This window comes from Cryptotermes secundus, unplaced genomic scaffold, assembly GCF_002891405.2.
Source record: "Cryptotermes secundus unplaced genomic scaffold, Csec_1.0 scaffold480, whole genome shotgun sequence".
Lineage (NCBI taxonomy): Eukaryota > Metazoa > Arthropoda > Insecta > Blattodea > Kalotermitidae > Cryptotermes > Cryptotermes secundus.
The window spans coordinates 175,467-190,372 of NW_019732379.1; the positions used below are offsets into that span (position 1 = coordinate 175,467).

The 14,906-nt window shown below is 42.6% G+C and overlaps 2 protein-coding genes across 2 annotated transcripts in view; one reads left to right on the top strand and one right to left on the bottom strand.

Annotated features, from left to right (window-relative positions):
* The window catches only part of LOC111867569 (ribonuclease P protein subunit p25-like protein), a 145,127-nt gene that overhangs the window by 68,283 nt on the left and 61,938 nt on the right, over positions 1–14,906 (top strand). The window lies entirely within an intron of this gene.
* LOC111867565 (aromatic-L-amino-acid decarboxylase) overlaps positions 1–14,906 on the bottom strand; it is a 51,561-nt gene that overhangs the window by 34,064 nt on the left and 2,591 nt on the right. Inside the window, exons 2-6 of the mRNA XM_023857549.2 lie at positions 14,705–14,818; positions 13,095–13,146; positions 10,446–10,516; positions 3,754–3,990; positions 807–960 (exon numbers count right to left, since the gene is read on the bottom strand). Coding sequence (XP_023713317.1) covers positions 807–960; positions 3,754–3,990; positions 10,446–10,516; positions 13,095–13,146; positions 14,705–14,818 — 628 coding nt within the window. The remainder of the gene's footprint in view (positions 1–806; positions 961–3,753; positions 3,991–10,445; positions 10,517–13,094; positions 13,147–14,704; positions 14,819–14,906) is intronic.

Here is a 14,906-nt window from a genome sequence, read left to right on the forward strand (position 1 = left end):
GGAATTAGGCTTACTATATTTCCCCGTCATTAGACATATACTGCGCACTTTAGATGTGATGTTTAATGGCGTGAGGTGCGTTTCTGGTTTTCTTCTGTGCTTCATTTGTCCGCATCAAGCACAGTTAGTTGGTAAGCATACATCTTGATTATTAATGCTGCTTTAGAGAATTATGTTTATGGTTAGGAATTATAGACAACTTAAATACTTTTCTTACAGTAATTAATAATTCAAATGTGGTATATTTCCCTAAATTGGACCCAAAGAAGTTTACTTTAATGGACTTAACAAAATTATGTGGTCCAACATAGGCAAATGCTACAATTGTATATAATAATTAGATGTTCCTAAAATCAGCAAATAAGATTAATTAATTATGACTGAATGTTAATCTTAAGCGTTATCCGAACAGTGATACCGGCAAAACCATACGGAAAAAAACTTATCATATAATTAGTTTCACGAGAACATTTCTCTGTCTGTAAAATGATTTAAACACTTTATGAATAGCACGGGAAAGGATGGAACGACGAACAAACTAACTAACCCATCAACCACATGGAATTAAGCGATTCTTGAGAAGCCGCCAGTTATGCAGCTACTCAAGAACTTTGCAACATTTTATGAACCCAAATGTTCAATCCCGTGTTCACAAGAGCCCTCTTTTGGACCATATCCTGAACCAGTTCACTGTAGTCCATACCACCCCATCCCATCTCTTTAAGATCCACTTTATTATCCCCCCCCCTACATCTTGGCAAGCAGTAATGGCGTGGAAGAACGGAGATAGAGCTGAATGTTCCTACCAGCATACGCTCCATCCACATGAAGCCATACACCGAAACGTCGGCATACAGGACCCACTTCCCTCAGGTTGTCGAAAGAACAGCAAGACGTTGTACCCAGCGTCGTTGACACGAAGAACGGGATGAGTCCGAGGGCCTCGTCTTCCTCCATTGCCTGCCGAAGTGACCAAACTCTAATTATGTAATACCAAGCATTACTGGAAGCTTGATCATGCTTGGGGCTCATTTGTTGAAATAAACGTATCCTTAATCCACTCGTCCATCCTTTCACCATTTATCAGACTGAGTCGTGTTAACCTTGTGACGACATTGGCGATTGTTCGTCGGAGACTAGTCGAACTTTGGCTCTTAATTTAATTCATGTCATGACGCATCTGTTTGCCAGCCGTTCATTCCCCATCGAAACTTCACTAGAAAATTTCGTTGGGCAGATGGTGAAATGTTCGAGCAGATTGCCTACGTAGTTAGTCAAACGCTGCAAATACTCCTATGTTTCGTAGATTGAGATTTGCGCCATTTCATCTAGAAGTTTAAACTATTTTTCATTTTATGTTTTCGGAAATATTTCCGAAAACATAAAATGAAAAATAGTTTAAACTTCTAGATGAAATGGCGCAAATCTCAATCTACGAAACATAGGAGTATTTTCTAGTGAAGTATTCGTAGAATACTTGCAATGTTATATTTTAGCGTCCTGTTGCACTGATTTAAGTCCATGANTTGCAAATTGAGAAAAGTCTTGTTGTAATTATATGTTCGGATGGGGGCACGCGGTAGCGTAGTTGGTTGAGGTACAAGCCGGGATGTCGCGGGTTCGATTCCCCGATGAGGTCATCCTTCAAGCTGCACTATGGGTCTGATGTCGACTCAGCCTCTAACAGAAATGAATACCAGGAATCTTCCTGGGGACGGTCGGCGTGTAAGGCTGACAACCATTCGATTTGTAGACGTTAGCAAGGCCGGAAGATCGCCATGTTTTGTTGCCACAATGACATTGCTTAGGANCTATACAGTATATAGTTATACTGTATAACACACGCAGTCGCAGGAGCACGACACAACAAAAGCACAACACACAAGATAGTGAAGGAGTGCTCCAACAAAGGAGAATGGGCGTGACTGACGTAGTGAGGGGCGACGTAGCGATGTGGTATCCTGAACAATTTTAATATTTTTAACGTTTGACAATGTATATGATAGATACATATTTTAGTTATTTTAATGTGTGAACATGGCATGCAATGAACTGGTTTGACGTGGACAAGTAAGCACCTGAAGATGGCATTATTATGCCGAAACATGTAGTGCGAGGGAAAGAAGGAGATAAATGAATGTATGCACTGCAAGACGGATTAAATAAATCATGAATACTTGCAAATTGAGAAAAGTCTTGTTGTAATTATATGTTCGGATGGGGGCACGCGGTAGCGTAGTTGGTTGAGGTACAAGCCGGGATGTCGCGGGTTCGATTCCCCGATGAGGTCATCCTTCAAGCTGCACTATGGGTCTGATGTCGACTCAGCCTCTAACAGAAATGAATACCAGGAATCTTCCTGGGGACGGTCGGCGTGTAAGGCTGACAACCATTCGATTTGTAGACGTTAGCAAGGCCGGAAGATCGCCATGTTTTGTTGCCACAATGACATTGCTTAGGAAGATGCAGACTAACCCATACAAAGTCTTATTCAAATAGAAACGCCGTTATTTCATAGCTCACAATTCGTATAACACAAAGTAGCATTCGAAAAAGAAGTTGGAAGAAGCTTTCATTGATCAGGATACGTGCATGAGCCCCTTGACCATGTTTCGAGAGGCGCATGTAAAAGTTTTCACCGTGATTCTGCCATGGTAGTTTGCGTATTCACTTTCGGTTTCATGCTTCTGGGGTGGTTTTGTTTTATGTAATCTTTAAGACTCGCAAGCGCGCACGCGCACACAGACAGAAGGTTGGGAAGTGTTAGATTCACGGATCTGGCTGACTACAATTCCGTCGAAATGGCTCTGTCTACCCAAAATTACGTCACAATATTCGTTGTTATGCTGACCGTACAGTACGTAGCGCCATCATGCCGAATCCAAGACTTTCTTGGAGTACCAGTAAGGAGCAGAACTGTCAACTTATGGATTTGTATGCTTCACTGTTTATGTATTGAGACACACTGCAGTATTGCTTTCATTAGGGAACGGCCTTAAACGAATCGCCCTGTATATGTGCATGCTTCTAATAGGCCGTTGTTAATTAGGTGGATCATTCGAGTAAGGTAGGTTCTGGGGACCAGACCACGTTTCGAGAGTTCACTCCACTCTTCGGCTTGTGGGGATTGGTTATCACTAAATTGACAGATTTTCTTATCGTAACTTCCTTTCTTAAGGATTTTCCTGCATGTCCTCCCTTCAAGTTTTGAAGCAGTTGACCCATTTTCCCGAAATTGGTGTAGACATGCCGCTGGAGGTCACCGGAACCCCATACTTCTTAATTTACCACAGGCCGAGGTCACAAATGGCAGACTGTCGAACTTAATGATTTTGGGGTGACACTAGTGGTGCCTGGTATGGAATCCTGATATCATGTACTGTAGTATATATTTGATGTGTGCGACGTTTCGGGAGGTGACTGTACTCTAGCCATCTTCTGGTGAGTGGGTATCATTATAATGATTATTTCTTCTCTGAGATTAATGACGACATTGGGGAGTGAACCCCGAACTTCTGAGTAGCAGGCCAGTCTGCTGACCACTAGAGTACCATGATATTTTTTTGGATGTACCATGTTTCGGCAGGTACAATATTATCTTTTTAATTTAGGGCTTACGTATCCAGTATGAATGTTCTGTGAAGGCAATAAGGCGCGCTGCTATTAGTGCAATCTGTGGCAATTTCCATCTGGTGTTGACAGGAATCAGTTAGTTAAGAATTTTATGTTGGTATCGTGATATGTATGACTGACCTGTTGTATCGTGGCCCCACGGAGGCTACACTTCTCATCTGGCTCCAAGATGCGTAGTTTTACAAAGCAGATCATTGCAGCCTTCTCTACGCAAGAGTGTGCCTCTTTGGAGCAGTAGGCCATGAGTTTGGAAAGCAACACGCCTTCCTCCACGAACGGGTGCTGCTGCTTCTGCTTCCTGATGGCTTGAGCTCTTGCGGCCAGCATTGTGACCAGGACACACTCGCTCGCCGATGTCTGCAATACGAGGAAATTGTAGGTCATTACTGTGCGTACTAACTGCTTGGAGCGAAGTCTCTCAAGAAATCCCTCCTTTCATGGATCCTTGTTAACAAGATCCGACCGCCTCTGTTGTCTAGTGGTCAGAGTTCCTGCCTACAGATCCAGAGGTCCCGGGTTCGATTCCCGGCGCTGCCAGATTTTCTGAGAAGTAGTGGGTCTGGAACGGGGTCAACTCAGCCTCGTGAGAATAACTGAGGAGCTATTTCAAGGAAATAGCGGCTCCGGTCTAGAAAACCGACATTAACAGCTGTCGGAATTCGTTATGCTGACCACGCGACACCCTCTATCCACTAACTTCGCCGACAAACGGCTGTCGCTCGGTCGATATAGTTCGCTTGCGGACTACAGGCCACGGAGTTGTTAACAAGATCCTGCTATTCATTCATATTCTGCACGTGCAGCTCCTCTTTCTTTAAACCAAATCTCATGTCTATTTTTCGTTCATTGTTCCATTTCAAAGAATCCGCCTAAGTCTGGGACCATTTATGACGTTTTGTAACATATTTATTCATGATAAGAGGTTGTTAGACCTCTAACTCACACCCAAGCGGAAGGACCACATTGTACAGCTGTCCGAAATTACGTATACACAACTACCCTCCATACCTGAAGGCCATCTGTTCCATGCTCAGCCCAGGAACGCGCCGTTCCGTGAGAAGATTTTGCACAAAATATATGCAGGCGGAAATCATGTGTGTCCGTCCTCCTTTCGGCGTGTTTCGTTTCTACAACTGCACAGCAGTTTCTGATAAAATCTGGCTTATGTGTGTGTGTGGGGGGGCTGTTTCTGCGTGTTGCGGGGCGGAATTTGTAAGTCATGGGCCACATGTAACCCGCAATTCATTTTATCTGACGTCTGGCTTTTCAGGTTTTCAGTGAAACAAAGTTAGACAGGCAATTGCGCTTGGTGAATGGTTTCGGCGCGTTCGCTGTTCCGTAAGATCTAAGGGTATCATATGGGTCATAAAATTGTGTTTCGTTCTCCTCTACGGATCTTTTTCAAAACATTTACCGTTTTGGTAAGTAATTAGCGAGTTGTGTCCCGAGTAACCGTCGAGATAAGTGCAGAAACGCGTGAGATATGCCCGTTTTTTTAAACTAACTCTGGAATGTATCGATGAATTACAGTAAACATCCCCAGATAAAAAAGTAATGATCCATTCTTCGGTTCTAGAATGTTTCATGCGGATAGTCTTCTAGATACAGAGAATCTAATAGGCGCATTTTTGTCTATTTCTCATACTAATGCGCCTAGCGAACGGCTTATCATGCCAAAATCGGATCAGTTACATAAAATGTACATTCGTTAATCTTTGTACCATTTTTAATAGGCAGTACAGTATACGGCCTGTTACAACTTTTTGGGTTTACCGGCCGATGTCCATTACGACTGTGGTCTTGTCGGTTTTAGCATAAGTAATATTGTGGGCGAATGTGGATGTTTCGGAGGAATAGGCTGCACCCGTCTTCGGGAGCTAAATATGTCGGTTGTTCCAGAAAGCAACATTGCACTCCTGGGAAGGGCTGCTATTTATCGCTATTCCATTTCCCATCTGTGATAATAAAACAATGTGCCCCTTTTTAGGGCCATTTGTGTCCATCTTTTGGCACCTGCTCAGATCTGGTTTATTTTTGTACCCTCTGTCGTTGGGTCTCATGACCACTTTCCATGTAACTTGCCTATATATCCAGGCCTATTCCTGAATACACACTTCAACCCCGAAGATGGAGTCAGTGTTCTTCTCAGAAACATCTGTATCCACCCACAATGCTATATGGTGTCACAATCCAGAAGATCACAGTGTTAATTTATGGCTTGTTACTTAATGGGAGTAATATGCAAGGGAATGTTATTTACTTGGGATTACTGGGGGTTTTTAATATTGTCCAACGTTCGGTATTCTTAGGAACACACGATAACACAATGTTTCGGAAACTTGAACTGTTTCCTTCGTCAGCTAAGGGGTTAGGAGACAACTACTCTGTTAATTCCGTTAGAAAGAACGAACTTCAGTCACTGGAAACATCCAGTTTCCGAAACATTGTCTTCTTAATACCGTAAAATAGACCGAGTTCAAAAACTCAGTAATCCTGACTGTTACACACCATCGTCAGAACCCTTTAGAATTTGCTTGTTGTCTTTCGAGAGAGTCAGTAAATAGGCCACAAATGGATATAAAACGTTGAACATGTGATATTCGAACCTGGGACATATCCTCCATTAACATTGATACATTTGTTCCATCGCTTTACCAGTGCGTCGAAACCCGCAGCATAGAATTTTTTTACTGTTTTCTCAGTCACTTCCGTTTCAACCTCTTCGTCATCAGCAAAACGTTTGCCACCAAAGTGGGTTTCTAGCAGACCAAACAGATGAAAGTCGCTAGAGGCAAAGTCGGGGCTGTGAGGCGGATGTTCAAACTCAAACTCTATAGCGTTGAATGCTTGGATGATAGTGAACTAGAAAAGAGGTGGAAAGGAAGCGGTCATTGCCTAAATGACAAGTGATATCCGTACAATTTCCTGGCTCTACTGAGTACGGCCACAAAAACTCTTCATGAATGGCAGTGTCCACGCACCAATTTGAATTCATCTCCTCCCGAGTAAGTTCTGGACTTAAGACAGTGTTGCTTGACTCTCCTGTTTAGACGCGCAGTTTTGGCTTCATAACTTCGCCTCTACTGTTCATCTAGCAGTGTGTATATTTTTGTTTCATGTCTTACGTTAAGCGTTTCTATATGGAATCGGTCCACTGCCAGCCTCTGTCTACACAGAGAAACCTGCATCCAAGTTCGGCGTCTTCCTTTAGAGCCATTGTAATTGTATGAGACTGTATCATGGCCAGGTTGAAAAGAAATATCGCAGCCTAAGTGATGTGAGGCTGTTATAGAACAGAAAAGAAAATTAGCCTACTTAGATCAGTTTAAAGTGGATCAGACATTTTATTTTAAAGAAATCACGTTTACTTTTCTATATGATACTCATATATTCATACTGAACCTGAGTTATTAACTGTTCACCAGTTTTTACACTAAGTAAGTATGTACTTAATTTCATGGAAGAGAGTCATTCCTTGGAAATCCCTCGCTTTATATGAGACTCGAATTTTCAGTACCATGTTCATAAGATCCCGCCTGTTTCTTCCGGTCCACGTCCCATAATCCTTTTCTTTAAGACCCGTTACAATATTATCCATCTGCGTCTTCGTCTCCCAAATAGTCTCCTACCTTCAGGCTTTCTGACCAAAATTTTGTATCCATTTCTTATCTCTTTTATTGTGCTGCATGTCTTGGCCATCTTATCGTCCTTCACTCTATCAACCTAATTGTATGTTTAATGGAGGATGCGTATTATGAAGCTCCTCTTCGTGCAAGTTTCTCTCGCACCCTGTTACTTCCTGTGTTTCCGGTCCCACAGTTTAAACCTTTCTGTACAATATTTCGAAATTGTAGTTACCACAGGGCAGATTACATGCCTCTCATGGCCGCAGCTGTCCCACTGTAATTATACAGAATGCTGTGACTTTAGAATCATTGGGTGGAGGAAGTGTGAAGCGATTCTTTCGGGATTACGACACTTCAAGGCGGAAACAGTCACAGAGATAAAACGTTTGCTTAAATGCCATTATTTTTCCTTGCGATACTTTATCTCACACATTAAGAGAAGAATATATAGATTAAGGGCGTCCGAAAATGGGATATTTAGACAATATTTACACCTAAGAGAGAGGAATTAACAGGCAGAACAAGCTCCGTGGTTTTGGTCCGCAAGCGAACTATACCAACCTCGTGACCGCCGCTTGTCGTCGAAGTTAGTGCCAACTTCAGCGGATAGAGAATGTCGCGTGGTCAGCGCAACGAATCCCCATGGGCGTTAATTTCGGTTTTCATGATGAAAGTTATATAATGAGGAACTTCATAATCTGTTCTCTTCATCGGATACTATTAGAGTTATTAAATTAAGGAGTTTTAAATGAGTGGATAATTCTTGACCCTACCGGGACTCCGACCTCTCGGTCTTCCAGCCCGTCGTCAGTCGCTATACCGACTACGCTATGGTAAATGTATACGCAGTTCTGGTTGAGACGCTGAAGCTAAAGATATTAGTTGGAGGACTTAGATGTAGACGAGAGGATAACATTGAAATGGATCTTAAAGAAATACGTACCTACGATAGTATGGAACAGATTAAGCACAATACGTCACTGTAGGTCGTGGTGCAAGGGCCGAGAAGGCCCACCCCTTTACATTCACACATACATGGAACAGATTCTTTTGACTTAGGATAGACCAATGGCGGGTCCGTTTGAACGCTGTAGTAAACCGTCAGGTTCTGTAAATACTGCGATTTTGTTAACCATGTAGGTAAATTAGCTTCTCAAGGAAGACTGCTCATTATACAGGGTGGTTCTGGATTATTGTCGGGGTTTCCGTGACCAGTAGGCATGGAGGTGAAAGCGGCTATGAACAACCCTCCAGACAGTCGTTTGTGGTATACCTAATGGCGAGATCACGCCAAGGAAACTGGCAACCGCAACGCAACCGCAATTTCCGAGAAATATCGCCGATTTCAAGCAGGCGACTGGTTTCCAGATTAGCAGGCGCACACTGAGGAAACTTATGTTTGATTAGTTGCTCACATTATCTTAAGTGGGTATGTTCGTCCGACGTAATGCATGATTGTAATTTTTAATTTCGTACACTTACCTTCTGCAGAGGAAGATAATAATACTGATCCTGTCATAATATGGTGGCTGTTGAGACGGGTTGAGACGGCGTGAGAAGAGAGGTCGAAGACCATAAGGAAAATATTGGGATGTTAATTAATTTGTTTTAATCAGGAAATATAGCGTTCACACGCGATACGAAATTTTTACGCACAGTGCAACAATTTTAGCAAGATGTAAGGCTCCTGATGATGGCCGTATACAGCCGAACCATGTAATGTGGAAGAAGGGTGACTATACAATAAGTTGCATTTAAGACGGAAATTTATGTGAAATGATATGTTAATGCAGAAGTATGCTTAAATATAATATTAGGAAAAGAAAACATTGGATGCATCCGTTCTTCTTTGACAATTTAAACTGAGGCATTTATATTGTTTTGAAAGAACTTAACCTGGATCCACACTCCTTCGTCTCATGAGAAATTCTATCCCAAGCCAAATCTATTTTGTCCCGCCTAGCATAGTCTGAGTGCCGTCTGTCATATATACCAGGCTCTTGCTCAGTTAACTGCACAAAAACAAAAGTAACAGCTTCATCAACCTTTCATGCCATCTTAAGAAACAAATTAGTCACTGAAGCGCGTTATAGAACAGCTGACACTAGGAAATCACGCGGCAACGCAATCGTGAGGGCACTGGCAATCTCCGTTGCCTGGAAGTTGAGTTTCTCAGTTTTTCCGCGAGTTGCGTTGCCGTTTCCTCAATTTGCGTTGCTTCATTCAGTAACATGTGTTCAACTCGGGCTCATAACATTTCTCTGAAATTGCGGTTGCTTTGCTGTTCCCAGTTTCCTTTATATGCCCTCGCCCTAGCTGCAAATAAGCTCGTCTAGTTGATTTTATGGGTTTCGAGAAAACTCTTTCAAGATTTGACAGACATCTTCCTGCGAAGTGCTCTGTTTTTGCGCTCCTTTTCGGTGAAGAACACTACCAGCGTCGTGAAGTTGCTTTATCCAACGTCTGATAGCATTACCTGAAGGTGTGCCAAAAGTCATGGGATAGGTACCTAGTATCATGTAGGACCCCCTCTAGCCCGGCGAAGTGCAGCAACTCGACGTGGCATCGATTCCACAAGTGGACGGAAGACCTCTGGAGAGATGTTGAGCCATGCCGTCTGTCCACGGTGGGTGGAAATGCCTTCCATAAGGTTTTCCCGGTACACACGTGACACCATGGATCGAGGAATGTTGAATGACCGCACAACTTCGGAAATAGAATGTCCCATCCGCCTGGCACCCACTATCATGCCCCGTTCAAACTGATAATTCACGTCGGCTTGTCATGAGCAGACTGGCCGGTGTTCAACCTGACTCACGAGAGAACACCTCACAACTGATACTGCTCTGGGCATTCCCAAGCCATCAAGAGACGGTGGGGCCACTTAAAAATTAATTTATATACTGCTATCCCATGACTTTTGGCACTTGAGTGTATAACGACGCTGCGTTTTGATAACGGACTTCGTTTCGAAAAGTCTATTCTCTTGAACAGTCGCCATTTTGAGATATGACGTCATATCTTCTCCTGAACATCAGTACGGCAAGTACAGCGTTGATAAATAGAACTTTCTGAGTTGCACTTTCATATTTGATAATCAGTTTCATTTCATTCTTTTCGAGTTGAAAATCATAGGCCAGGGAAACCCCGACAATAATTTAGAATCACATTGTAGTTTCTTTTTACCTGGATGACGCCGCCGCCTTTGCTGCCCTGTGCAAACGCAAGGAACTCGTCTGGCAGTCCGATGGCTTTCCCTGTTATATGAGAGAAGAGATAATTGCATGAAAGGTTCGCTGAACATGGAGCATGGGAGGACCTAACTTTATCCGACGCAGTTATAAGCATGCAAAAAGAGAGATACTTCGAATATATGTATTGTCTCTCTACAACCAGTGTCTGTGTGGGACAGCGGTCATTGTGTGTAACTCTTGGTTTAACATTCAAAAAGTATATTTTCTCGCACATTGTACTCTTACATATTTTGTATTATTCCGAGAGCTGTTAGTTCTTTCAAGACCAATACCCGTTTTTTCTTTTTAACGGAGGCGCAGTATGTCCTCTCCACGTCGTCCAGACCGGTTCTGGGTCCCGCCCAGCCTCCTATCCAAAGGGTACCTGGGGCTCTTTAACCGGGGGTAAAGCGGCCTGGACGTGAAGCTAACCATTCACCTCAAACTAGTCCACATGTCAAGAATACGTGAATCTATACATCCACTTTCCATACGCCTTCATGACGTTAATTAATTAAGCACAGGGACAACTTTATTTGTTTTAGCTTTCATGATATTTAAATGGATTTCATGCTTCAGAGGGTTAGTGTCTGTACGCAAGGTAAACCTCTTCTGGGATGTGACACCATGCAGTCTGGTAAATATACGTATTTTCGGAAGAGCTTCCTGCCCGTATGCTCAGGGCAGAAGAGTAGGCCGAGCGTGGAAAGTGTGGTAGTGATGTAGAGACATGGGCAGTCGCATCAGCAAAACAATCCAAGTAAGAACAGAAGGAAGGAAACAGGGGCCGCGTTAAAGGGCTTTCTTGCCAGCATATGTAGAGGTGGGAGAATAACTCTTGTTCAGTAAACTTCTAGCACGCTGAACGATGTCACGTTCCAGGAGAAGGTAACTTTCACAGTCACTGTTGTGAGAGCCACATGTCTGAAATATGTGTACTGTTGGTTAAGTTTGCCAACTGTGGAATTCATGACTGTGTGCTGTTTTACAGCTACCGTTGATTAGTCCCTCCAAGAATGGATTTGTATCGGTAAAACCAATGAAGAATGAATATCTGAAACATTCTATGTTTCATTCTTATCCGCGTTCTTTATATTACGAATGAGGAACAGAAGCTTGAAGAAGTGGGTCCTGGTTAGTAATTTGGATACGTTACACTTCTGCGAATCTCACGCAACATTTCTCATTTGGCACTCAGATCTGGCCTTAGGCCCCGGGATTATTAATGCAGAAATCCAGTATAAGGACATGGGCGTGCCAAAATGACATCCTGGTAGAATATTATGATTATGTCGGTCATAATTCTGGCAAGTTAATTGGTATGGCGTATTTTCCATTTTATCAGCTTACGAGTTTTACATACGAATTGAGAGAATACTTCACACTTCACCACTTAATAATGCCAATATAATATATACTGCTGGTAATTTCAGAATATATTATCTGTGTCACCTGCGTAAATCATAAAGGTAGGAAAACAATTTCGTGTGTTGTTTAATACTGGTGTGAAACTTGATGCCTTGTTGTGGACAAACATAGATGGAGGATGTAAGTTTTGAGGCTTTCACGGCGGTGACTATGAAGAAAGCAGTCTTCTGGGATTTGGCACCTTGTATATGTGGTGTTAACCGGCGTTTCGGAGGAACGTATCGCCTCCATCTTCAGGGTAGAAGGAAAAAAGTATAAGAAATCCGCAACGCCGGTTAACACCACATATACACGGTGCCAAATCCCAGAAGACTGCTTTCTTCATAGATGGAGGATGTTTGAAAGAAAAATATTTTTATTTAATGGAGGTGACGTAAGAATGGAATATAGAAAATTCGATGATTAGGAATTTCACACGTCGTACTCTTTACTAAATACATTTGACCCCAAAGGAAAAGACAGACGGGAAGCCTTTCCACCACTGAGGTCGACGGCGGTCCGTGCCCAGTTTTACTGACATGTTGATATTCTCCGCTCTCCGTGGGACCAGAGTTTCAGACTACATCTGTCAAGGTACCGAATGGACCAGATCCTTTACTCTATTCTGTCTTCTGATGATGGAAACACTCGATTTCCGAAACGTTGTGGTTTGGATGAAACTGGAACGATTGACAGTATCCCAGATAACAGTAAAAGAGACTCTGCATTCTCATTATCTTGAGTCCTTTTGATGAGCGTTGAAGCGTCTCTCATATCCAAATCTTTTAGTTGAATAACGTGATTTGTCGCAATGTCGACAGCATAGTGCAGTGTTTCTCAACCGCCGGGCCCTTGCATCAATTATACCGGGCCCTCATCTTATAGAAAAAATAATTTACCGTGTAAGATTTGAGGTTTTCACGGCGGTGACTATGAAGAATGCCGTCTTCTGGAATGTGGCGCCGTGTAGATATTTTTAACCGACGTTTCGGAGGAACAGATCGCCTCCATCTTCAGAGTATAAGAAATCAACGAGCGATGAACCAGCGTTAGCAGTTGTCTACGTTCTCCGAAACGTCGGCTAACAAAATATCTACACGGCGCTTCATACCAGAAGACGGCATTCTTCAAGAATTTACCGGGCTTCGGTCTGACCATGTGAGAACCGCTGGCATAGTGGATAAATGCAGCTTACCTAGCCAATCCAGAACAATGGTCTCTAATTCCGTGCACGCAGGACTTGCGGCCTGTAAGTAAAGACATTAGGAATTGTTTCAGTGTGTATAGTTGAGAGATGACTATAATGTTACTGGCATAATAATCTAGTCGAGTACAGTCAAGTCGAATCGAATCTGACACACTAAGACAGGCCCAATTGTTTTCCATAAAATTTCTGTGTACATCTGTTACACTGCAAGAGTCAGATCGGGTGAAACTGAGTGCCTGATTTTGCATCTTCTTGGTGAATCAGACTGTTCAGTTCGTGCACCCGCAGCCCAAGTGATAGCATGCCGTCATTATATTTAATGACTTCAACTTCATTTTGGGGTTTACTTTACGGCACTGTCAGCATCTAGTCTGTGTAAGGCCGAGTATTAAAATGGTTTATGAATGGATACTTGAAAAGGACGCGGAAGTAAGCGATCATTGCCTAATCGCGGTAGTACATATTCCTACGTTTTCCTGGAGGGACTGAGGAAAACGACTAAGAACCTCGGTCAGGATAGGAGGTTTCCCTGCCAAGCACCTTCCGGACACAAATATAGAGCGTGACAGCTACACCAAATAGCTGAGATACATTAATCTTCACGGATGGTTTCACACTAAACCATTAATCTGGAGATGGTAAAAATAGATAATTATTGTTCTCTTCCGCGTCCTTTCCGATTCATCATTTATGACTATGCTACCACATGTTACTATATAACCTGTGCATTTGAAAAATAATCTATAAGTAACTAGCAAAATTAATCACTTAAAGATAATTACAAACAATCTCGAGGCTATATCGGAATATTTGCGTTACAGAAATACTTCAGTTGAAGTGAATACCGTATTTACGCGTGTATAGGCCGCAGCACAATTTTCAGACAGAAATTATAGAAAAAATAATTTTCTTGGAATATTATTTCAGGAGTATTACACCCTGTATTACTAATTATGAATATATATTTTTTTTAATGAAGTGTGATTTCGAATATTTCGAATATAAGTCGCACCCCAGTTTTCCTCTTGAATTTTTGGCAAAAAATGTGCGGCCTATACATGCGTAAATACGGTATCTTCATCGTTTTGAGTTATATAATCATGAAAGGCTCTACCTTGTGGGATGTAACTCCATGTAGTCCGCTGAAAATCAACCGACGTCGAAGGATAAGCCAATGAAGAAACCAACATGAAGCAGACAGCAAGCAGAGCAGTGATAAAGGAGGCGAAACATGCAATAGCGGGGTCTAAATTTCGGATTTTGAGTTCCTTTGACTAAACACACGCTCTGCTTGCTGCCTGCTTCATACTGGTTTCTTACTTGGCTTATTCTTCGACGCTGAAGATGGAACCGACAGGTTCTTCCGAAACTTGGGTTGACTTTCAACGAACTGCGCGACCTTATATCCCAGATGATAGAACTCTTCATAACTACCGCTGTGAGAAACTCATTTCCCACTTATATAATCATGTTAAATCTTCGTTTGGAAGTTAAACTATTCACACAACTTTAGACTGTAAAGCAGGTCCATGCCAAGGGCTTACGGCGAAATAAATGAATATACTCCATAAATACTTAACAATGTTATGTAAACTGACCCAGGAGAACCCTATGCAGCCGATGGCATCTCCCAACATGTCGCCCAGAATGGACGGGAATGAGTTCCCGGATGGAAAGTAAGCGTGGAACCTCGGGTGCTGCCAGTGTGTAACCTGCAAAGGAAAGAAACCCGTAACTATTATAATTCCTCGACTTCGCACCGAAATTAGACCAACATCTTAGTATACGTGCCCCCCCCCC